This window comes from Natrix helvetica, assembly GCF_964273705.1.
Source record: "Natrix helvetica genome assembly, chromosome: 2".
NCBI lineage: Eukaryota > Metazoa > Chordata > Lepidosauria > Squamata > Natricidae > Natrix > Natrix helvetica.
Genome location: NC_138552.1, coordinates 115,621,025 through 115,646,452, shown reverse-complemented (window position 1 = coordinate 115,646,452; position 25,428 = coordinate 115,621,025). Strand labels below are relative to the sequence as shown.

Genomic DNA, 25,428 nt, shown 5'->3' with positions numbered 1-25,428 from the left:
GGAGAACATAAAGAGAGCATTGGCCAAAGCTAAAAAGAATCAAAAAGTACAGGCAGATAAAAATGGTCACCTCAGGGGCTCCTCGGGGTAGGAGAGGAGGTATATTTATCAACGAAGTATTTGAAGTTACAGCTACCCTGCAAGAAACTGGGTCCCAAGTACGCAGGGACATTCCCCATTGTGAAAGTGATTAATCCAGTCACAGTGGAGTCAAGCTCCCCCAATTGCTAAGAAAAATGCATCCAGTGTTTCATTGCAGCTTGCTTAAACCAGTAGTAGGATCTGGGCTGAGGCTGGCTGAGGGGAGGGCTCCTGGACTAGTATTAGTGGAAGATGAAGAGCCTTATGAAATCAAGAGAAGCTTAGATTCTAGGCCTTACAAAGGAAAATTACAATACCTAGTGTAATGGAGAGGTTTCCCAATGTCAAAGGCGTGGTGGGTGAAGGCTCAAAATGTAAAAGCCGATAAGACTAGTGAGGAATTTCATTAAAAATATCCATAGAAGCCCTAGGACTCTTACTGGGAGGGGGAGGGAGGATAAAACCGAAAAGGGGTTAATATATGTGCTTAATATCCTTCAGGTACCTTCCACTCATTAGGGGGGGTCCGACTGTCAACTTCAAAGAGAAATTGTGCTGATTTCAACCATTGCTGCTTCTCAATTGCCACAGAGATTGAGGGGGGAAGGGAGCTACCTGTGGAATGCTGGCTCCAGACAGCAGATATCAACAAGAAGCCAGTTCTATGGGAATCAAGGCCGTTCCACCTGGGTCACTAAGGCCTGGGCCATTGCCAAACAATATTCGGACTGCTGATTGGGCAATGTAATTTGAATTAATGAGGGGATGGAAATTTGAATCTTTTAACTATACAGCTATTGGGGGGGAGGGGGTAATCAGAGTTGGTTTGCTTCAATCTGTGCCAATATGATATATTAAATAAAGCTTAGTAGAAAGAGACCGGAAAGATTCATGTCTGCTTGCTTGGTTGGGTTCGTCAGTTGGGACCTTGACAGAAGACAAATTAGGAATAAAGCTGATTTCTCAAGAGCTTCACAAACTACAAGAGTTGCAAAACATATTTATAGGCTATTAGCTCCCTCAAATATGTTAATATAGGCTGTAAATGATTCAAATGATTTGTGTTTTCTGCTTGATTTAAAAGATCACCTGAAGATTCTGATTCAGGTTCTGTTCAAGAGGTGTTTCACTTTAATCAAACCATTGACAAAACACATTTTAACCTGGTTTTACAAAGGACTGTTGTGTCCAATTTTAGGAAAACCAAAACAGTCTTTTCAAGACATTTTGCATAAGAGCACATTTCCATCAAAGTAAGGTTGTCAGGCAGAGAAAAGAGATACTTTTGATTGGAGGCATCAAAGGAGACCACCTTACTCTTCTATGCTTCATTGCCACTTACAAACAAAAACAAGAACCCTTTCTTTATCATTCTTGTGTGAGAATTGGTATAAAACTGTTTAAAAAATAATAGAATACACTACCTCATTTTGATTTGACTTTTTTTTTCATTACTGGGATTTTGACTTACTTCTTTTGCTTAATCTTGCATTTTTGCAGAAACACTTCTTGCAGCAAAAAAGACAACCTTTCAGTGAGATAAACAGGAAAAGGAATGTTGCAGCCAAAAGGAGGACAATGACATCAATAGAATAGTACTGGAACCAGTTGAGGTCATGAGCTGCTGGCCGCAAATGGGGAGCTCCCTTGTGCTTCATGACAAACTCCACCCAATGAACTGCCAGATCAAGAGGTTCAACAGGTCTGTCTAAGTGAAGAGATGAAAGACGCTGAATGTTCTCTTTATACCTAAAAGTATTATTAAATAGTAAGAGTTTAATTAAAATCCTCTCCAATAAAAAGATACATAGAGAAATAAAGTACAAAAAGGCATGGTTGATGGCTCAGTCCTCTTCATATACATGATAGGGGAATAAGTGTGTCAATATCTATGCACATATAAAATCTCAAAGTTCAATTCATGGACACATCAGTGTAGTTGCATTTTATTTTACTGTTTTATTTTATTATTTTATTTTCTAAATTCATATGCTCCCTATCTCACTTTAAGAGCAAGTTTTAATAAAGAAATGGCTTTCCACTACCTTCCTTTGTGATTTTTTTAAAAAAAATTCAGGCTAGTCTAATATGGGATTTCCTAGTAACCTCCTATCCAAGTTGTTGTTATCTTTTATTCATTAAACATGAAACGCAATCAATTGAAACTCAATCAACTGAACATTTAAAAATGTATCACAAATATAATTGACTGGTGCTGATGGTTGATACGGGTTGATGCCAGCATCCTAGATATCAACCAAGTATCTTCTTAAAACGTACAATGTTCTGAGTAGCGCAGTTTTTTGCATTTCCACTGGTGTTATTGCAGAAAGCTGCAATTTCTTGATGTACTGTATTTTTCTGAGTATAAGACGCTCCGAAGTACAAGACACACCTAGCTTTTGGGGAGGAAAACAAGGGAAAAAATCTGCCTCCCAGCAATTTGCTTCCTTGCAACAAACAGCAAACAGTAGAGACAATATATACTGTTTGTGGTGTATTTCTGTGCATGTGTGCCTGATCCATAGAAATAGCAAATAATTGGAGAAATGTACATTATGGGAGAATATTAGTGCCAGAAAGTTTTCTTAAATGTAGTCACACTAACTCCTCCCAATTATTTAAATAGGTCTACTCCAAACATGACTAAGTCGGGTCTAATTAGACAACAGGACACTGTTATATTTCAGACTATACTTGTACAGAAGCTGTTAAAATTGATGTGGCTTTCTGGAAGTATGCATTATTCTCTGCTATTTAAAAGAAGATACAATAGCACTGGGCCTCTTCAGATCAAGCATTTATATGACACGAGGCTGGCTTCTGGGCCTGGTGAACGCCTCGTTGGGTGCGGGATCCTTACCTACTGTCTTGAAAGAGGCGGTGGAGAGGCCCTTACTCAAGAGGCCTTCACTCGACCCAATGGAGCTAGCTAATTATCGTCCAGTCTCCAACCTCCCATTTTTGGCGAAGGTTGTTGAGAATGTGGTGGCGCAGCAGTTTCCACGTCACCTCGATGAATCCGATTATCTAGACCCACGCCAGTCCGGCTTCCGACCCGGGCACAGCACGGAGACAGCCTTGGTCGCGTTAGTTGATGATCTCTGGAGGGCCAGAGATAGAGGTTGTTCCTCTATCCTGGTCCTATTAGATCTCTCAGCGGCTTTTGATACCATCGACCATGGTATCCTTCTGCGCCGGCTGGAGGGGATGGGAGTCGGAGGCACCGTGTTACGGTGGTTCGACTCTTACCTCTCCGGCTGGATGCAATATGTGTTGACAGGGGGGCAGAGATCGACCCCGAGGCCACTCTCTTGTGGGGTGCCGCAGGGGGCGGTCCTCTCGCCCCTTCTGTTCAATGCATATGTGAAGCCGCTGGGCGAGATCATCCGTGGTTTTGGGGTTGAATACCATCTGTACGCTGATGATACACAGCTGTACATTTCAACCCCAAACCACCCCAACGAGGCTGTCGCAGTGATGTCCCGGTGTTTGGAAGCCGTCGGGGTCTGGATGGGGGACAACAGACTCAAACTCAACCCCTCCAAGACTGAGTGGCTGTGGCTTCTGGCACCTCGGTTCAGCCAGCTGACCCCATCGCTGGCCATAGGGGACGAGCTACTGCCCCCTGTGGAACGGGCGCGCAATTTGGGCGTCCTCCTAGATGCCCGGCTGTCAATGGATGACCATGTGGCAGCCGTGGCTAGGGGGGCGTTCCACCAGGTTCGCCTGGTGCGCCAATTGCGCCCCCTACTGGACCGGGATGCCCTACGCACAGTCACTCATGCACTGGTGACGTCTCGCCTAGACTACTGTAATGCTCTCTACATGGGGCTTCCCTTGGGACGCGCCCGGAGACTGCAGCTAGTCCAGAACGCGGCCGCACAGGTTATCATGGGGAGGTCTAGATACTCCCACGTAACACCGCTCCTGCGCGAGCTGCACTGGCTACCTGTGGTTTTTCGGGTGCGTTTCAAGGTCCTGATTACTATCTTTAAAGCGCTCCATGGCACAGGACCTAGTTATTTGCGGGATCGCATCCTCCCACATACATCCCTGCGGCCAATCCGCTCTCACAGGGAGGGCCTTCTCCAGGTGCCGTCCACTAGGCAATGCCAGCGGGCGGCGCCAAGGAGTAGAGCCTTCTCTGTGATGGGCCCAACCCTCTGGAATGACCTCCCCCCCGACATTAGAACCACCTTGGACTTCCGCTCCTTCCGACAAAAATTGAAGACTCACCTGTTCCGATTAGCTGGCCTGGCATAATTATAAATGTTACAACTATGCACTCCTGGAAGCATACTCTCAACTGGTTATTTTAAGGGTAATGTTTTAATGTTTTAATTTTAATTGATTTTAGGGCTTTTAGAGCCATATTTATTCTTCTGTACAGTACTCTTAATTTTAACCTCCTCCACATATATACGTATATTTATAGTTATATTTATATTTGTATTTTATCTGTTATTTGTTGTGTCGACTGTACACCGCCCCGAGTCCCTTTTTGGGAGAGGGGGCGGTTTAGAAATGCGAAGAATAAATAAATAATAATAAATTTTAAACAGCTTCCTCATTTTGTTGAGTTGTCTAGAACAGTGGTTCTTAACCTGGGTAATATCACCCCCCAGAGGGGATTTCATTTTTCAGGGAGGCGATGGAACGAAAAGAGGGCACGAACTGGATGAAGTTAGAGTTGGGTTCATTTAGTTCGTGCTGACATGGCAGCGAATAAACAACTAGATTTTTTTTGCTAAATGGCTTGGGGCTCCTGCTTTTGTTAGGGCCTCAGTCGAAACCTTGACATCAAGCCAACTCTCAGAAAACTAACCAAAATGAACTGGGATTCCTGAGACCGAACTCTCCACTTGTTCTCCGATACCTGGGGTGCATGGAGAGAAACTCAGGCCACCATGGCAGAAGGTGGAATCTCTGAAGAAAGCCTGTTCCTGGCAACCCAGGAGGAGGTAGGTCTTACTCCGAGCCAGGGAAGTCCAGTAACCAGCAGCCCAATAGGAACCCAAGTGCAGCCGTCTCTGACCATGGAAACCGAGATGTCTGGGATGCCCGCCTCAGCGACTGAAGCAGAGAGGGATGCGTATTGATGGGAAAAAGTATCTAAAGCAGTTGAGGTTGAATTCTCCTACCCTAGCTCCCATTGTTTGAGGCGACCCATAAGTGAGCTAGGAAGATTGAAATGGATGAAGGAGTAAGAAGAGGTCAGAACCCAAAAATCCCTACTTGGGACCCGAGGTGAATCCTTGGAGCAATTGAGGAAGAAATTCGACCAGGACACCCTTCGCAATGAGGGGCTGTTGTGCCGTCCAAAAGAAAGGGGAAGAGAGATGGGGGGGGGGGGTACAATCAAACTCCCTGAAGTGAGAAGCCCGATCCAACATGCTTAGCTCCAATTAGCCAGCCCTATGCTTAAGCTCTACCTAACCACAGAGCAATCCCAGGATGCCCATGCGCACACCCTGCCCAAAAATGGAGATGCAGACGAGAATGCAGCCTTCCTTTTCCATCCACCAGAAGATAACTGAGCTTAAGGCTGCCTTCAGTGGCTCTCTCGTGCCACAAGCAAACTGCCCAGGCAGGGCAAACCCCCTCTCTACGAGCTAGAACTGATGGAGACTGCTAAGCACACCAAGCACAGGTAGAGGAGGCCCAACAAGACAAGACAGAGACAGTGTTGAATGAGCCACCTCGATTTAGGGGACCCAGATCAACTAAATCTATTCCTTGACTCCACTGGAGTCCACCTAGATTGTTATGGACACCTCTACCTATCACATAGAGCCATGGTGAATGCCATCACCATGGGATTAGAGGGAGAATGGCTAGCAGCCCTCCATAGGAGGAGAGCACTGATGGGTTTCAAAAAAAATTTAAACCTCTTCTGTAGGTGTGGCCTGCTTTGTAGGAGTGGCTTGCTGGCCATGTGACTGGGTGGGCATGGCCAACTTGTAAAATGTGGTGAAACTCACTTAACAGCACTCTTGCTTAGCAACCAAAATGTTGGCTCAGAAACTTTGGCATTTGAAGCACTCAAGTCTTAAAGCTTTCAAGTTACAAGACCCTTGCACCCCTAACCCTTTAGAAAAAAAACCCAGGAGTGTTCAAACTTGACAGCTTTAAGACTTGTGGACTTCAACTCTCAGAATTCCTCCTCCAGTCATGTTGGCTCAGGAACTCTGGCATTGAAGTGTGCAAGTCTTAAAGCTGTCAAGTTACAAGACCCTTGCACCCCTAACCCTTTAGGAAAAAACCCCAGAGGTGTTCAAATTTGACAGCTTTAAGACTTGTGGACTTCAACTCCCAGAATTCCTCCTCTCGCTCTTCACCTTGATGATGTATGGATGGGCGGGGGAAGGAGCTGGAACCAGTTCTAAACGGCACTGTAGATTTGTGGAACCTCTTCTATAGAAGAGGTTAGAACTGGCAGGAACCCACCCCTGGAGGAGAGCCCCCCAACTGCAGGACATTGATGAATTCCTGCAAGAGCTAGAAGCCAGATTTGAGGAGGTAGAGGAGGATCAATATGCGGGGATGAGATTCAGAATTTAAAGCAGAGAGGGCGACCCATTAAAGAACACATCCCTGAGTTCAGAAGGGTCATGGGAAACTACCACCCTGGTTGGAAGAGCTACTTGTCCACTTTTTCAGAGAAAGTCTAGACAAACAAATTAGCAAGCCACCACCTACCGGGAAATCCCCAACCAAGTCTCTGACTGGTTTTGAGTAGCCATAAAGATTGACTGTGGTTTGCATATCAATGACATGTGGAAGCAGCTGGGTCCCAAAGAGAGGGGACAACCAGATCCTAGTCCACCTGGCCAATGGGATACTGCGGCAACCGAGCTGGCCCCAAGACCAACCCTCCCTCAAGACCAGTTGAAATGCTACAGATGCGGAGGGATAAGCCGCTTTGCATCGACTTGCACAACTCCAGCTCCAAAACCCAAGCCAGAGCCACCACCCAGGGCGTGACTGGAACGAGGCCCCGGGTGTGCCGCCAAATCCCAAAAAGCACTCCAGCCAGTAGACTGCCACCCTATCCAGCCGTGGGAGGGGGAACTCCAGCTGACAATGATCAGGCAGGGGGATAGGAAATCGCACCTCGCAGCTGCACTGAGGAATTCACCCTTCAGTCAAAACAAAACGCATCCCAGCCGCCTGAAGTCAAGGCAATCTCCACAGAGATCCGCAATGACTGGAGAGAGAGACTTCTATGACTCATGAAATTGCTTCGTTGGGAAATGTGACTGGTGACACACCTTGGGGGGGAGGGGAAACAGGGTCAGAGGCAAGGTGCAAACTGGGTGAAGTCAGAGTTGGATTCACTTAGTTTGTGCCCACATTGTGGTCCTAATAAACAACCGGATTTTTCTTGATAAATGGCTTGGGGTTCCTGCTTTTGTTGGGGCATCAGTCGGAATCTTAACAATAGGTTTCTGCAGTGTGTTTGTCATTGGCTGCCATAGAAACGGAGAGTGGGGCATGAGAGCTTAGGATGGGGAAGTCAGCTGGTGTGTACTAATCCCATGAGAACTAAAAGGTAGGTTTGCATTCATGAATTGTGGCACTCTTCGGTGGAGTTGTTTATACTCAGTCAAGGCCAACTGTCCTGAGACTCCAGACGTGAGAAAAATACCTGAAGAGGAGCTTCCCCATAACATTATACTGGACATTGATTGGGCACTCAGTGCTGGACCGTGGGGGGAGGGATTTAAGGTGATTTTCAATGTATAATTTTTGCACGTTTTGAAACAGATCTTGCCTTGTTTTGCTGCTATCATTGCAAACTTAGTAAATGTACCTCTTCTCTAATTCAATGGAGTTGGGGGTTTCCTTTCTTGATTTTTGAATGGAGGCAGACTTGACAGTCCTCCAAGGTAGCATACATATGTGGTGTATCTCCTACTAATGAACTGCTGATTTTATTGCCAAAGTGGGTTTCTTGGCAGTGACTCCCTAGTTCAAATGGGAGCAAGTAGGAATGACACAAAACAACTCTCGGATGACCATGGACACTCCTAGGAAGAGGAATCCTGGAGGTTGCAATTCCTGGTAGCAGCTATTGGAGAGTTCAGTATCCATCTTTCCTCTCAGCTGTTCGGATTTTTAAGCACACCTTGGCTTTTAACTGCGCATTTTAAGCTTGTTTCTTTTAATTTGATTCTTATTTTTAAAAGTTAATTGACTCACAGCCTGATTTACTCTAACCTCTTGATGTATTTTAATGTTAACTTTTTTTCTTTTCTTCACTGTATATTTTTTTTGCCTGTGAGCTACTTTCACTTTCTCTATGGAAGTTGAAGGCAGCTTGTTGAATAGTGAAACTTACCAGATTGGATTTGCAGCTATATCAAGTTTCATTACAGGGTTTAAATCTTACAAAGCTGGATTTTTAAAAAAAGTTTTGATGGAACTTAACCTTTTTTTTTCTTCACACCTTCATTGTGAGAAATATTGTTTTAATATTTTGTGTGGCCATTTTGTCACAGTACATTTAACTTTTGTCTTTGAAAGGAATTGTTTTCATTGATTGTGTAATCTCAAATACAGAGAAGTCTGCTCTATATTAAAAATGTAAACAATGCATCAGCTTAAAGATAAAGCCCAGTGGGTTGTCTTTGGGGAAAAAAAGCCTTTTAATCTACAAGCTCAAATTGAAAACTCTGGTAAAAAGCTTGATAAAATTACAATTATAATTACAATTGAAGAGGATACCCAGATGCAAACAATTCTAGCCAAATCAGAGTTACAATTGGATGGACTGTATTTGAAGATGTAGCAATTTGGCTGAAAAATAGAAGGCCGATAGCAGAAATTTGAAAGCAATCTGGATTTTAGATTTAGAATTGGCAGATTGGATAAGTGATAAACTGGACTCTCTTAAGAACTGGGAAGACAATATATGTATATGTGTTTTATATTTTATGTTTTTAATAGACATTTTTTGATATTTTGTCCGTAATTGTTTTTGTGCTTGCATTTTTTCTTTTGGGGGAATTTGTATATTAACTTTCTGAATGAAATAAAAAATTAAATTAAAAAAATATCAGTTCTATATTTATAGCAAAACAATTAAATATTTAGGTATGAGCATACTGAAAGATACAACTCAGCAATGTGTTATGTAAATAAAATACATAAAGAGGTGTCTTCAGATATGAATAGTTGAGAGACATTATACCTCATCTTCTGGGTAAAGGGGACTGCTCTCAAAATGAATATTATTTCCAAATTAATTTATATTCTGAGAGGAATTCCTGTTTAAATATCAAGAAAATATGTTAAGAAAATACACTTTGTTTAAAAAATATATGGGGTTGTTCCATTTTGAGAATATTTTTACAGAAAATGCAATTACTAGATTTCAAGTGAAGATGACTGACTGACTTCCCTAGAAAGTTATCTTCTGGACTGAAGTTTCTTCATTTCACAAACAGAGAACTGAATTTCTTAAGTTTATAGGACTCTCCTGGCTTAAGTAGAGTCCTAGAGTCAGTGACAGTCTGCAAGGAGACTTTGGAGTGGTCCTCTGAAGTAGCCTGGTGAGTCATCCATAAGGTGGGAGATGGGGTGCAATCCATTGGTGGGTTTCAATTTATTTCACTAATGGGGCTTGTGTACGCACCGCCTCTGCATAGTGCAGAAGCATCCAGGTGGATGGGCAGAGCCTCCTGCCATCACCACTACCGGTTTGCCCAATCTGGGGCGAACTGGCAGAAACCCACCTCTGGTGCAATCACCAGAGGGGGCGGTCTATAAATTTAATAAAATTAAATTAAAAAATTAAAAAGCAGCCTTTTTGGAATACAGTAGAACCTCTGGTCATGAACACTTCTGACCATGACCAAATCAGGTTTTTTTGTAAGTGCCAAATTTCCTGTTGTTTGTTTACAAACAACAGCAACCCACATGTGGCAACTGCATTAATTTTGGTTAGGTTCAGGTCACAACCAAATAGGGTTGCGACCAAAGTTATGGAACGAATTATGGTCATGACCAGAGGTTCTACTGTATATTTTTGAATGGACATTTATAAGCCGTGTCTTTCACTTCTTTTTTTAAGGTGTTTTATTGAAGTTTATTATAACATAGAATGTAATAGAAAATACAAATTAAGAATTGAAAAAAGAGGGAAAAGAAAAAAAACAAAGGCAAAATATTAATATAGTTATAATTTCAACTTCTTATATTACCAATTATTGCAAGCCAATTCTATAACTTATACAATTATTAAATCTTCAAACTCTAAATTTCATCTTTTTCTATATTGAGCATAAAAACCACAAACAATATCCCAATAAAAAATAGGACCAGGTAAAATATCTTTGTTTAAAACAATTTACATCGCAATCTCAAACAAATCCATTTTTTCTTTTTGTTGTGGAAAGTTATATACAGTATATTTCTATTTACACTTATTAATCTTTGTAGACTATTATCCTTTATATTTTAAAAAATCACTGTACTCTTTCAAATACTTTAACCTACAAGAGAAACTTTTTAAATATTCATTTTAAAACACTAAACTTTTCTTTAAAAAAAATCTAAAGTCAATAAATTCTAATACCTTTTTTAAAATGTTTTAACATCCTGTGTTTCTTCGAGAATAAGACCCAACCAGAAATTAAGCCCTATTTGTTAGATTTGTTAGAATGTGACTACCCCAAAAATAAGCCTTAGTTATAAGAGCACCAGCTGTGGGGTGAGGGGGTGAGTGTAGCCAGCACAGGAGATGGTGAGTGCACAGGGGCCATGGTGTTGCACCCCCCCCGCAACTCTTTGCCTCACCTGATCTGTTCGGTGGTAATGCTGCACAACTTCATCAACAAGAGTGCCAACAGAGATACCAAGAAGAAGGAGGGGCAGGAGGAGGAGAGTAAGGAGAAGAACAATGACAAGGAAAAGGAGAAAGAAAAAAGCAAGACCAACAAAGAAGAGAAGAAAGAGAAGAAGTACCATAGTATTAGTAACCGGGTTTTTTATTTGTAAATTAAAAGTATTAAATTGCACCAGGCTGCTCCAGCTGAAGGTTCTTCCCTTTCAGTGGCTTGGGAGGGACCAAGAACTAGATGGGTTCATGGCTACCTGAAATGTGCTTGAAGCAGCTGCCGGGCACGGAATGGATGGCCCCATTTCTCTGCCTCTGCTTGTTATCAGTGCTGCCCAGAGTGATCCCAGTTGCTGCAAGCAAGCGTTGAGGGGGTCAAAAGCGAAAAGCGGGACTTGCCCACCATCCTTTGTACTGAGGAAGGTGGCGAAACATACAAAGGGCTCTTCTCTCACCTAAGTAATCTGTATTGCAAGTGGGAATGTCTATGAGAAACCCTACCACATCTCTTCTATTACTTACCTTTTATCATAAATAACAGTTTTCAGTGCATTGGACAAGTCCTTTGATGTCATTTTAACTGCATCCAGCTTTACTCCTGCTCCTCGAGACTCTATCCGCAGTGCGTTGTCTGCTTGATCTCCAAAAAGTGGTATTAATACCATTGGTACTCCATGGCAAATCCCCTCATAGATCCCATGGGAGCCCGCATGTGTGATAAAAGCTCTGGTTTTTGAATGAGCTGTTCAAGGTGAGAAGGTGGAAAAAACAAGCATGCTTATTTTTCTGCTAGCTATAAAGCTAGGTAATCACATATGATTTTTTATAAATGGAGGCATATAAATCGAAGAGTAATTGTGAAAATATTAATATGTGATTAACAACTATTGAAGAATTATGAGAGGAAACTTCTTTCCTCTTCATAATCCCCAACAGTGGATATTGTAGTATAGCTATAGACTGTCAGTTCATATATGTGTGTCCCTTGTCTGGTGGGATTTCTCCAGAACAGAATAAAAAGACCCTCTATCTATCACTATCCCCCTGTTTATTGCAGATCTCAACTCTCCTCAAGGATAGAAAGCAATCTTTTGATCACAATCTCTATTTCTTGTATTGCAGCATAAAAAGAATAACCCAGGCTGTTTTTATGTAATTAATTTAGGGATATACATGAGTGAACAGAAGAGTTTTAAACCTTAGAACTTCTTCAAAAAAATCTAGCATAGCCTATTGAAACCTATGCATTTTTAAATGAATTTTTAACCATCACTGAAAATAAAAGAAAAATAATAATGAAATGCCAAAGTACTTAAACTACAGACACCACCTACCCATTCATCCATTCTTTTTCCCTGAAAAGGCGTTGAGAAAAAATACTACTTATTGTACTCAGGAATGGCACCTTATGCTAAGTGGAAGGTGAGCTCTCCCAATCATCTGAGGAAAACAGTGTTCACAGGAAAAATTGGGTCAATTGATCAGTTTTTGCTCTGATTATATTTGTACTCTTTTGCAGGAGCAACATCAGAAATAGCCAGATTAGGTCTGATTCAACACTTTCCTTAGGTTTTAAAGGATAATATTGATACAATGTTTCATGAGGAATGATTTCGCTTTTCCCCAAAAAAACTTGGGAATAGATACATCCAAGTTTGCATTTCTTCATAGTATTTGGTATCAGCTGATGTAGGGTAATACATATAAAGTTACTCATTTTTAGCAGCATAACAGATTGGAAGCAGAATCAAAACTTAATTAAAAACAAGGCCCCTTAATTTCTGACCCAAACATACCAAGTAGATCATTCTGTGGAAGCCAATTAAACAGCTTTGTATTATTGGCAAGATTGATTGGAGCTTCACCGGTATATCTCCACAACACCTTCACAGATTAAAATATATAGCAAGTGATGAAATAAATAAATAAATAAATAAATATATTCATCTTTGCATAAATCTGAACTAGTTGATTTATTAACATTTTAATCTACAAGAAAGTTACTCAAAACAAGTATCATTTTAATAGATATTGTCAACTGAAATACCCATAATAACTTCAGTTGACAAGAATACATTTCGAACTGCAGAATATATATATAAGCTGAAAGGGGTTTTATACTAATCCAGTCTACCCCATACGTCAGCATTCCATGATTCTTTGAGGGGGAAAACCACAGTGAAAAATTAAAAACCCATGTAGACATGAAATACTGGAAATGTCAAAGTGCTGTTCCATTGCTTGTAGAGTAGCACTTCCTTTAAATTTATCATTGTTTTTTAAATGTTGGGCAGCAACTTCTAAGGAATAAATAGTGAACTGAAGATGGCTCTGCCATAAATAGAGCTGATAACCACAACAGAATGAAGAGTCAATGAGTAGACTGGCTCTTTATAATTCCTCTCTGGACAATGAGAGGATTTGAAATTTCCTACAATTGCTCCAGACTGTTCCTTGCAAGGAGACCACAAGAAATAAATCTTTGGCAAGTTTTGAATTGATCAGTGCCAAAGAAAGGACATTAGTTTTACATATTTCCTTTTCTAATCACTTTCAGAAATTGGTTGTTACTTTAATTGCTTTTCAGCTATTAAGAACCTTTGGATCAACAAGTTATAGGACCTGGTAAGCTTCCTTCAATTTCTATTTAAGAAGTTTTAAATACAAGTTCAAGAATTTAATTTTTTTAAATCAACAGCAGAAGGATTATTAGAATCTTGATTTTGGAAAATAAAAAATGGACTAAGGCAGGGGTGTCCAAACTTGGGAACTTTAAGACTTGTGGACTTCAACTCTCAGAATTCCCCAGCCAGCTTGAAGTCCACAAGTCTTAAAGTTCCCAAGTTTGGACACCCCTGGACTAAGGCTTCAGATGGATTTGAAATAAAATTTTGAAATCAATTATAAGAATCCTTCCTGTGGTAAAATGCTTTTGATTTTTTTTTAAATCATGACTAGCATGTGACTTTGAAGGTTGAATACTATAGGGAACTAGAAGGGACTAAATATTACAATTAAAAAGGGAAGAACACTTACATTTTGCTTACTAATACAGAATGGAATGAAATACTTTAACATTGGGCATACTGAAGGACATTTGGAATAATGGACCCAGAAATTAATTTTGAGAATGTTAGCTCTATAGATAGTGTTTAAAATACCGTATATACTTGAGTATAAGCCGACTCGAGTATAAGCCGAGACCCCTAATTTTACCCCAAAAAACTGGAAAAAGTTATTGACTCGAGTATAAGCCGAGGCTGGGAAATGCAGCAGCTCACGGTAAATTTTAAAAATAAAAATACAGGTAGATAACAATAAAATTGCTAAAAGTGTGTGTGTGTGTGAGTGAGACAGACAGACAGAGGAACAGAGAGAGGGAGAGAGAGAGGGAATCAGAGAGAGACTGACAGAGACGAATCAGAGACGTACTTTTAACTACCTGGCAGCGGCGTTTTGCCTTGGGGGGCTCCTCAGAACATCCCAAGACTTCGGAGGGAAGTTTACAGCCCTCCCTCGGAACGCTTCGGAGGGAAGCTTCTGCAAAGGCGAGTGACAACAAGTCTCCCAGGCTTTAATTTGCCGAGCTGTGCGCACGCGCCTGTTTTCCACGGCGTGGAGCAGCGGCGAGATTCTGCGCGGCGAGCGATGATTCCAGGGGCCATCCGGGAAGATGAGGAACGCGAGGGGGACCCTGCCCCCCCCACTGATGGCCCCCGGAATCATCGCTCGCCGCCCAGAATCTCGCTGCTGCTCCACACCGTGGAAAACAGGCACGCGCGTACAGCTCGGCAAATTACAGCCTGGGAGACTTGTCACTCGCCGGGGTTATGCAGAAGCTTCCCTCCGAAGCCCGAGAGGAGGGAGGGAAGCGGGCGCCCGGCACACAGAAGAGCCGCATTAAAATGTTTAAAGAGCCACATTTTTTTTTTTTTTGTTCACTGGAGTATAAGCCGAAGTGGATTTATCAGCCCAAAAAGTGGGCTGAAAAATTTGGCTTATACTCAAGTATATACGGTATGTTATGGGAGAGGAACACGTTTTTCCAGCAAGACTTAGACTGATTTTAACATGGATTTAAAAATAATAGGCTACAAAATGATGTGGAAAAAGATGTAATACTGGACAGAGAAAAGAAGAAATCAAGAGAGTGATCAGAATAATTTTCCTATATTGGTTTTACAAAAGAAGCTTGTTAAAGCTTTGAAGAATTTTTTGAGAAGGAATGAAGAAAATATGAAAATAAATTAAGTTTTAGAACGTTATTTGAAGACTAAATATTAAGATTGCTAAAAGTAAAAAGAAGGAATGTGAAATTTATTTGATCAATGTTAAAAAAATATGTTATCTCTGATAACTCTTAATGGACTTTTGCTGATCAAGACTGAAATGACAAGGTTTTAAGGCACTATTTGTAAGTAACTAGGATATGGATAAGCAAATACTGTAGGATATGGAAAGAAGAGATAATTTGTATTGTAAAGGTGATAATTTAATGTACACTTGTTGTGATGAAGGAAGAAGTAATTTATGTCAAGAAATTTTTGTCCAGTAATATTTATCCTGACTTTCTTTTCCTTAAATTTTATCCCATTATCCTTGTTTCTCACTTGGTTTAACAGAGGATATATCTTCATATAAACAATAGATTTTAGATTTGTTTTTCTTACTGTCTGTGGTACTGTTCCCAATCCTTCAGCAATTTCCATGGCTTTTTTAATCTGAATTTTAGAAAGCATTGATCCCAGAGAAAACACCACAACTCCATCTTTACCAGATTTCTCCAATATGCTTTCAAACTCCTATCAAAATAAAATTTCAAAGATAAGTTATTTGAAACAGTTTGAACAGTTTGACATGCAAATAATTTAGCAAAAAGTTAAACACAATAATTCAATTCAAAGATAAGAATTTATAAAATTACAATAACTTATTTGGGATATAAATCACAACACAAAAAGTTTGTGGTGGCAAAAAGTTCAGTCTAGTCAATGTTCAAGTGCCAAATAGTCATCTTTAATTCATTAAAATACATTATTATTTTCCATATCAACTATAAAATTTAATATTATAAAAGGCCAATATTTAAAATCTATGGTTGACATTTTAATAATCCATGTTGCAAGCATCAGTTGGCTTAATTATATTTTGTAGTTCAGAAACATACTGTAAATTTCTGGATATAATTTTTGTCTGATCTTCACAATTATTGGAAAGAGCCTTTTTCAGAATTCTTAAGGATCTAATCATTAGTAATCTAGTCCTTAATTCCCCCAAAATTACACAAGTCTATCTGTCTTCCATTCATTTATTTCTCTTTTTTTGCTTCTGAACAAATTAAATACGATTGTAAAAGTATTTATTAGAATAGTATCGCTTTTGTGAGTAAAGCATGCTTAAGCGGGCCAGTTTACTCAATTATCAGACTCTTTCATACTCTGGCAAATATCACTTGATAGTTTGGTATTGACTGTCCCAATTTTGTCAAAATATTTCAATCTTAATTTGACACCTTGAAGAATATATGACTATAAAAAACAAAAAAACAAACCTGTGTTAATGGATTATCCTTTGCACAGTTTATGCCCCCAATGAAAATCATATTTGGCATGATAGGCCTTGGGTATTCAAATACGAAGTCATAGCGGAGAAGCCAAATTGAAGCTTGGCTATATAGCTCCAGTACTGTCATATCTCGATGCAGGAATTCCTTGATCAAAACTTCAAATGGTGAGTAAACAAAGTAACACACCATGAACTGAAATGAGCCAAGTAAAAAATTTTTTACACGTTGATTAAATGTCATATGATCAGTACTTCCTGTATAGAATTTGGGGACATAGGAAAGTGGGTTTGGACACTTAGTTGCCTCAGAATCTAAACCACATGGAATTCCACGTAAGTAGAAAAGAGAAGGGATAGATAAATATTCAGCCACAATTTGACCACATGGAGACACTGGATCCATAACTACAACATTGAATTTGCTATCTTGAAGGTAAGTAATCAAATCTTGGTTGTACAAAAGCTGTTTGCAGTTATCTAAGTAAAACATTGTAATATTCCTTATTCTTGCAAATGTCTGAGTAATTCTTGCCAGGAAAGGCTGATGTACAAAAATCGTATAACCCAATTTTTGAACTTCTGTTGTCAAATATTCCATTGAATAGGATACAGCAAATGTTTTTACTGTGTAATGATCAGATGGTTTCATCAGCAAATTAACATCAGGAACCACAGCAACAACTTGATGTCCTCTGTGCTGAAGGCGTTCCATAACTGGTTGAATACTGAGCCAGTGACTGCCATCCATAGGTATTACCAACACTTTCCCTCCATATGAAAGTTTCCAGAAAAAAAAAGTAAATAAAAACCATGTAGCTTGCTGGCAAATATAATGAAGCATATTCTTTCTAATTATGCTGAATTTTAATCCAAAGGTGAATGAATGTAAAGAACCCATTGTTCTTTACACGAGCATATCAAACAGAACTTACTTGCATTCAGCTTTTTCTTTTCTGTAAATATTTAATTTCTTCTGCAATGAGAAGTGTAATGGAATTTTAAAACCTGGTCAAAGGTTGATTCAGTAAACAAACCTTAAGATATTTGCAAAATAACTGACTTGCTGCAAATGCAACAATACATTTTAAAATAAAGTTCTGAAGGAGGTGGCAGATGTTATCTCAGAACCATTGTACCATATCTTTCAAAAATCTTGGAACACTGGGGAATTACCTGATGTTTGGAAAACAGCAGATGTGGTTCCCATCTTCAAAAAAGGAGGAAAAAAACAGACCCAGGAAATTACAGACCAATTAGCTTTACATCAATACCTTGGAAGATACTGCAAAATATAATCAAAAAACAGATGTGTGAACATCAAGAAACAAATACAGCTATAATTAAAAGCCAGAATGGGTTTGTGAAAAAGAGATCATGCCAAACCAATCTTATTTCATTCTTTGACAAAGTGACCAAATTAGTAGACCAGCAAAATGCTGTGGAGATAAACTTCAGCAAGGCATTTGACAAAGTAGACCACAACCTACTTCTTGGTAAGCTAGAAAAATGTGGGATAGACAGCATCACCACCTGATGAATTTGTAACTGGTTGACAAACCATACTCAACGAGTACTTCTAATGATACTACATCTACATGGAGGGAAGTAAGCAGAAGGGTACTACAAAGTTCTGTCTTAGGCCCAGTACACTTCAATATCTTCATAAATGACTTAGATGAGGGAATAGAAGGGGAACTCATCAAATTTTCAGCTGATAGGAATAGCCAACACCCCAGAAGATAAATTCAAAAAGATCTTGACAGACTTGAGCAATGGGTCCTATCCAACAAAATGAAATTTAATGTGGAAAAAAGCAAGTAGATGATAACTTAAATGAGCCAGCAGTGCGTGGCAGCAGCTAAAAAAGCTAATACAATCCTTGGTTGTATAAACAGAGGCATAGAATCAAAATCATGCAAAATATTTATAAAGTCTTAAGGCCAAACCCGGAATGTTGCATCTAATTATGAAAAGGATTAGAGGGGACACGATAGCAGTATTCCAGTATTTGCGAAGTTGCCACAACTTTGCAAATTTTCAAAGTACCAGGCAGGATGAGAAACAATGGGAGAAAACTAATCAAGGAGAGAAGAAATCTGGAATCAAGGAGAAACTTCCTAACAGTGAGAAAATCAACCAATGGAACATCAGAAATTGTGGGTGCTTCATCACTGAAGGGTTTTAGAAGAAACTGGACAGTCACTTGTCTGAAATGGTACAGGGTCTCCTCCTTCAGGGTTTGGACTAGAAGACCTCAAAAGTACCTTCCAGCTCTATTCTGTTTGATTGATTGAAAAAAAGACAGAATCAGTCTTCTTTGATGCCAAGGGAAAAAAATAACCTTGCAACATTTACATAGTTTTGGCAATCATGAAATAAAATGATTAACTATGAGGTTATAATTTGTCCAGAGAGGTTTGATGAATAACAGGGAGTACTTATTTGTCAAAATCCTTCATTATATCAAACCAGCAGATCATTTCTTTAAAAATTCACAGGCTTATCATGTGTACCAGGTTTATTGTGTGCACCTTTCACATCAATCAGGAGGCTCTCCATGCTTTACATGGAGTTACCCTTGAAGAAAATCTGTAAGCTACAGCTCATAGAAAACAATTGAATAACAGAGTTGGACCTTGGAGATCTTCTAGTCCAACATCCTGCACAACCAGGAGACTCTATACCAGCGATGGCGAACCTTTTTTTTGGCTCGCGTGCCATAAGTGGAGGGAGCGCAGGGGGGTCGTGTGCAGGCGTGTCGCACCCATAATGCAATGCGCAAACCCCCAGTGTGCATGCGCGGACAGGCGCAACCCCCCCGGATTTTTCCATGCTTTTTTCGCCCTCCCCAGGCTTTATAGGAGCATGGGGAGGGCAAAAACAGCCCCCCCACCCCCTGGAAGCCCTCCGGAAGCTTCAGGGGCCTTCAGGAGGCTTACCTGAAGCCTCCAAAGCAGTCAAAACGACCCTCCGAGCAAACCAGAAGTCACTTCCGGTTTGCTCGGAGCGTCGTTTTGAGCGCTCCAAAGGCTTCAGGGACCTTCGGGAGGCTTCCCTGAAGCCTCGGGAGCAGTCAAAACGACCCTCCGAGCAAACAGGAAGTACGTTCCCGAACTTCCAGTTTGCCCGTAGGGCCGGATTTTTGCACTCTGGAGGCTTCAGGGAAGCTCATGAAGCCTCCAGAGGGCCTCTGGGAGGGGGCCGGGGGGGAAGACTCTTTAGGGGAGGGCGAAAAATGGCTTTAAAAAAGGGTGAGCTCAGCTGGCCAGCGCGCGCATGTGCTCTATACCCATGATGACGAACCTATGGCGAACCTATGGCATGCGTGCAACAGGTGGCATGAAGAGCCCTCTTTGTGGGCATGCCACCTGCCCCAGCCCAGCTCCACTAACATACATATGCAGGCGCGCCTCCTGCCGGCCAGCTGGTTTTCGGGCCTATGCTGAGGGCCAGGGCAGAGGACGCGTGAGCATGTAGGGGGTGGTGCATGTGGGTGTGTGGGTGTGTGCATTGTGCAGCAAACTCTGGCGGGAAGTGAGTGTGAATGGCCTGGCCCTGCAGTGCTTCCTTGCTCAGTTGGAGGCTTCCTTCAGCCTTCAAACAGTTGCAGGGTTTGTTTGCTTCCAGTTTGTTGCAGGAGGCTTTCCAGGGCCAAAACGGAAAAAAAAAACCCTGCACATTCCGCACCCCATTTTGAACCTGGAAAGCCTCGTGCACAAATCTAGAATGAAAGTTTCTGGGTCCCTGACTCTGCAAGAGATAGGTGCCTGAATCTGCACAATATTATAGCACCCAGGAGAGTACATTCTCGGCACTAAAAGAATTTCCCAGCCACCTCTCCCTTCTTCAAAGGCAAAAAAACAGAGAAACAAGAGAGGAGACAGATGTTTGCAAAGTAAGTGAGTTTAATTTGACTTCCTAGTCATTTGACTTCTTTGAGTTCTTGTTGTAGGAAGGGAGGGAAAAGCAGGAGGTATCTTAGTGGGTTGGGGAGGTCTTGGGTCTGTTCTATCGCTAGGACCCACATGGCCTTCCCATCCTGAAATACCTCAAGGGCACATTGGTATACTTGAATTGTGAGCTCTCAGGAAAGTATACCCTCCTTGTGTGTTGCAAACAGCTATTTCCAGTGGAGAAAAGAGGAAAAAGCAAGTGGGGAAAAATAGTTTCCTTTGCTATATTTCCAGTCTGAATTAGACCATGGAAGAGCTCTTTTAAGAATTATTGTGTATTAATAGAAAAGCAACTAACTTAGTTCTGTACTTAAATGCTAAAGCTGTTGCACATAAAAAAACAGAGGAGCTCTGATCAACTATCAGAGCCATCATTTTGAGTTATGCTGTACTGTAGTCTGTCCCCATGAAATGCAAGCATGGAATAAACTGAGCCTGGTTTGTTCTCAGTCTTTTAAGTGGCCACAAACTACTAGCAAAAGTCGCATTTGATTAAAAGGCAAGGAATAGTACCCCTTTTGCATTTCAGCATCCAAGAAGGGAGAGGAAAGGCAAAGAAAAAGAAGGAAAGAGAGCAAGGATGCAAAAAGAAAGAGGGGAAGGAAGAATAAAGAATGAAGGGGGAAGTTGTTATGAGTTGTTTTTCTAAACTAAAACCTCATTGTTCAGGTTAAATTGGCATGTTGGCACTCTGAGATAAATAAGTGGGTTTTGGGTTGCGGTTTGAGCACTCGGTCTCTAAAAGGTTTGCCATCACTGCTCTATACCATTTCAGACAAAAGTTGACAAGTCTGTTCTTAAAAACCTCCAGTGATGGAGCAACCACAACTTCTTTTTTTTTGAGAGAGATTTTTTTAAAAATTCTCTTACATAGCATTTTAAGTATACATTTACATAGTTGTTATTCTTCTGCACATTTATCATTCTTATACATTTATTATTTCATTTAATAGGTTATACAGTAATATACAATTTGGGTTGCTTTATTTACCATCCCTTCTTCCTGTTGTAACACCATCTCATTTTCCCTTTCTTTTCTCTCACCCTCCCTTCTCTCTACTTTCTTCCCTCTTCCTCTCCTTCCCCTTCCTTCGTCCCTTGCCTTTCTCCCACTCCTTTTCCTCTTCCCCTTCCTACCCTCTCTCCTTCCTCTCCCTTTCATTCTCCTCTCCTTGCCTCTTTCTTCTTTCCCCCATCTTCCTTTCAATTTCTCCTCCTTTCTTTCTTTTCTATTATTGTAGGTGTCTCTTTCTGGCCTCAGTTTATATTTCCTTGGGACGGCAGACCTAAATATAATTTGATATCATTTCTTATTCCCTTACCTTCGCTAATCTATTGTAGCTATATTTTTCTCCCCTTTATATCTCGCTTTTGGCTGTATAGTTATATATTTAATATTTTCTTTTCTGTTTTCCCCTTCTCCCTCCCCCCCCTTCTATTTATCAGTGCCTCATCTGGGTTCTATATCTTCTCCCTATTTTCTTCTCTGGTTTCCTTTCTCTAGCCAATCATAGAATCTTCCCCATGTGTTGAAGTACTCCGATTCCTCTTTATCCTTCATTTTCATTGTCAACCTATTCATCTCTGCACAATCTAATATCTTTTTTATTATCTCTTCATCTGCTGGTAGCTTATTTGATTTCCAATTTTGGGCAAATACAATTCTTGCTGCTGTAGTTACATGTATAATCAAATAATTATCCTCTTTCTTGAATTTCTCTGGGATAATATCTAATAAAAATATGTCTGGTCTAAATTCTATTTCTTGTTGTAACATTTTCTTTAACCATACTCTTATCTTAGTCCAATATTTCCTTGCTTTTGCACATGTCCACCACATGTGATAGTATGAGCCTATTGCTTGTTGACACTTCCAACAATTTGCTGATTTGTCTTTAGACATCTTTGCTAATTTTCCGGGTGTCATGTGCCATCTATAGAACCTTTTTTATGTTTTTTTTATAGGCCGTTGACATGGTTAATTTATAGTTTCTTTCCCATAGTTGTAGCTCAATCATGTGGCCAAAATTCTTTGTCCAAGTTAACATTGTATCTTTAATCACTTCTTCTTCTAAGCTAGTTCTTAAAAGGTAGCTATATAGTTTCTTAATTATTTTTTCTTCTGTTCCCATAAATATCTTATCCAGCTCTGAAGTTCCTAAGTTAAAAACGTATTCCCTTTTATCTTTTTCATATCTTGCTTGTATTTGCAATTGTGGAAACCATCCTATATCAAGCCCTTGTTTCTGTAATTCTTGTTTTTGTTTTAATTCCCCCCTTTCTTTTAAAATATCTTTATATCTAATGATATTTTTCGTACTACTAATATTTGGATGTGTCAATGCTTCCATTGTTGAAACTCACAACTTCTAAAGGCAACTATTTCACTGATTTATTTTTTCACTGTCAGAAAAATTCTCTTTAGTTCTAGGTTGTTTCTCTCCTTGATTAGTTTCCATCCATTGTTTGATTAATTTTAATCCATTGCTTTTTGTCTTGTCTTCTTTATATTGTAAAATTTTTATTGGTTTTTACAAATGTTTTGAGGAAAAGGGTAAATAGGTATAGAACATTTTGACAGCTACATCATGCGGAAGGTAGAAATCCCCCCAAATCTCACAACTTTTACAAAAAAGAAAAAGAAAACATCAAAATTTGAATAAACATTGGCAGCTTTTTGTTTTTACATTCAATCATCAATATATTCAATCATCTTTTGTATCACTTCCAGGAATTACATTATAACAACAATTGCAGTAACGTTTCAACTCATTTTTGTGACCTGAGTTTTCTGAGTGTTGCATCCTCCCCCCTGTCTGCTGGCAGAGCCGTGGCCCCTCCCTCCTTCATATCTTGCTTTTTGTCTTGTCTTCTGATGCTTTGGGAAACATGTGGTGTTCCATCACTGGAGGCTTTTAAGAAGAGACTGGACAATTTTTGTTGACCCCCTCTTCTTTGTGGCAGGCCCTCAAATATTGGAACACTGCTAACATGTTACCCTAGTTCTTCTTTTCATTGGTCCACTTAGTCACTTTGTCAAAGAATAAAATAAGATTTGTTTCGCATGATCTGTTCTTGACAAACCTGTGTTGGCTTCTGATTACACCTTTGTTTGTTTCCAAGTGTTTGAGGATCCCCTTTTTGATTCTTTTTTCCAGGATCTTCCCAGGTAATCTGGTAATCTGATTAGAATGTATCATTTTAATTAGGAAAGCCATTATCCTCTTAGTAAGAACTGTTGTCAAGATGTCCAGAGTTGTTTTGTGATCTGGTTACAAGAGGAAAGATCAAGCATTACAATAATCAAGAAAAGGGGAAAGCATTACAATAATCAAGTTTAGGGGAAAGTCAGTTTTCCTTACTGCTCTGAAATTTATTCAAATGTATTTTTCATTCATTTATCCCACTTTTCATATTGTTCTTTCCCACAGCACCTTATTATCAGTTAAATAATGAGAATGCTGCTGTTCCCAATCTTATAAACTAAAAACAAGATGCAACAAAAGAGAGGAAATAAAAATAGAACAGATAGATAAGTTTTATTTATTATTAGATTTTTATCCCATCTTTATTACTTATTATATAACTCAGCAAACAAACCTTAATACTCCTTTATCCTCCTATTTTCCCCACAAGAACTCTGCAAATTGTGTTGGCCAGTGATCGACCCAAAGTCACCCAGTCATGCCAAAGGCAGGACTAGAACTCAGTCTGTTGATTTCTAGGTGAGTACAGTACTTTAACCACTAAACTAAACAGATCTTAAGGGCATTGTGACCTGTAAAGTTAGCATCAAATGCTGCAGCATTTCATCATTTTAAATAATTAATTGAACATATTTGATTGATGAGCAAAAAAGCCACAATAAATATATTAGGACATTTTTAACTATTAGAAAAAGTAATCTTAATGCAAATAATTATAAAAGCAGCAAGCGGAACAGGTACATAGAAAATACCTCTTCTAAATTTGGATCATCTCATTTTCTAAACTGGAAACCTGTGCAAAGATAATTATATTAGCTGATACAACTTAGTAACACAAAGTCGATTGACAGCCCATTTCTTAATATTTATTGTGGAAAGTCACTACCCCCTTTCTAGAAGAATGAAATATTTTGAGGAGTATTTTAAAAAGGCAGGTTAAAATATTTCCCCTAAAAGAGAAACTTAAAAAATCTTAAGGGAGAAAACAACTTAAAGCTCCAGCTCCCTGCCCCCAGCAGATATTTTGTGCCCATTAAGAAAAACTGGGTCAGCCTATCTACAAAACAAAAGACCTTCAGCTCCAGGGTGAAGATATTAAGACTTGACCCTTCAGGACATAATAGGAATAACCCACTAAAACACAGAGCTCACTACATTGCATAATCTCCTAAGGACATGTTTCACTCTCAGAAACTTCAACCAAACTTCTTAGACAACCTGCAGAGCCAGCTATGACCCCTACATAACACCTACATGGCCCCATGGGAGCCTGACAACAGCCAACACATGTTGTTATACAGAAACAGGAAGCTCAAGTGCAAAGCCCAAGAAAAGGTATAAAACTCCCTCACTCTAAACTCCATGTGGTCAACTACCCAGAATCACATGTGCTTGGTGGTTCTGCTTCATCAATAAATGAACCCTTTTTCTAATCAGCCTCCATTTTGTCTCCAGTGCCTTTCTCCTGGCTTGGAACTGAACCAGATGGATATTTCTTCCAACACTACTTAATATCTACTTAAGATATATTTTCTCACAACTGAAACTCTTTTCCAGATCGAAAACAAAAAAGGAGAAAAGTTATAATCATCAGCGATCTGTTTGACAAATTCATAATAAGATGAAGAGCACACCTCTGCATCCATTCCTTCCAACAGTTAGGTCATATTTTAATTTCGCTCTTTGCTGTTCAACTATTCGGTAGCTTACGTCATCGCCTCCGCTCGTTCGGTCCAATAGGAAGAAAGGAAGGAGGTGGAGACTACATGCGCGTTGCCAT

At 40.0% G+C, this 25,428-nt stretch overlaps 1 protein-coding gene across 6 annotated transcripts; it reads right to left on the bottom strand.

The window, feature by feature from the left end:
• Window positions 1-550: 550 nt before the first annotated feature.
• Window positions 551-25,375, bottom strand: LOC309388416 (UDP-glucuronosyltransferase 1A1-like). 6 transcript variants are annotated; one of them, XM_081945697.1, is made up of 7 exons: window positions 25,283-25,361; window positions 17,422-17,462; window positions 16,476-16,682; window positions 15,595-15,726; window positions 12,721-12,808; window positions 11,447-11,666; window positions 551-1,830 (listed from the first exon to the last, which is right to left on the bottom strand). In XM_081945697.1, exons 2-7 carry the CDS (start codon window positions 17,425-17,427, stop codon window positions 1,533-1,535), a joined length of 951 nt encoding a protein of 316 aa, XP_081801823.1. In that variant the 5' UTR covers window positions 17,428-17,462; window positions 25,283-25,361; the 3' UTR covers window positions 551-1,532. The 6 variants fall into 6 exon arrangements, with proteins under 6 accessions (XP_081801823.1, XP_081801825.1, XP_081801824.1 ...); XM_081945699.1 differs by having other exon boundaries at window positions 17,422-17,459; window positions 25,283-25,297; XM_081945698.1 differs by lacking the exon at window positions 25,283-25,361 and adding an exon at window positions 24,401-24,433.
• Between the last annotated feature and the right edge of the window lie 53 nt (window positions 25,376-25,428).

Bases quoted from the DNA above. Each gene is read 5' to 3' on its own strand.
- LOC309388416 (XM_081945695.1), bottom strand. From the start codon at position 17,330: ATGCTTCATTATATTTGCCAGCAAGCTACATGGTTTTTATTTACTTTT. The intron at 16,683-17,114 runs GTAAAAACATTT...GGCTCATTTCAG, and splicing joins AACCATCTGATCATTACACA to TTCATGGTGTGTTACTTTGT. The intron at 1,831-11,446 runs GTAAGTAATAGA...TAATACTTTTAG, and splicing joins ACTGTTATTTATGATAAAAG to GTATAAAGAGAACATTCAGC.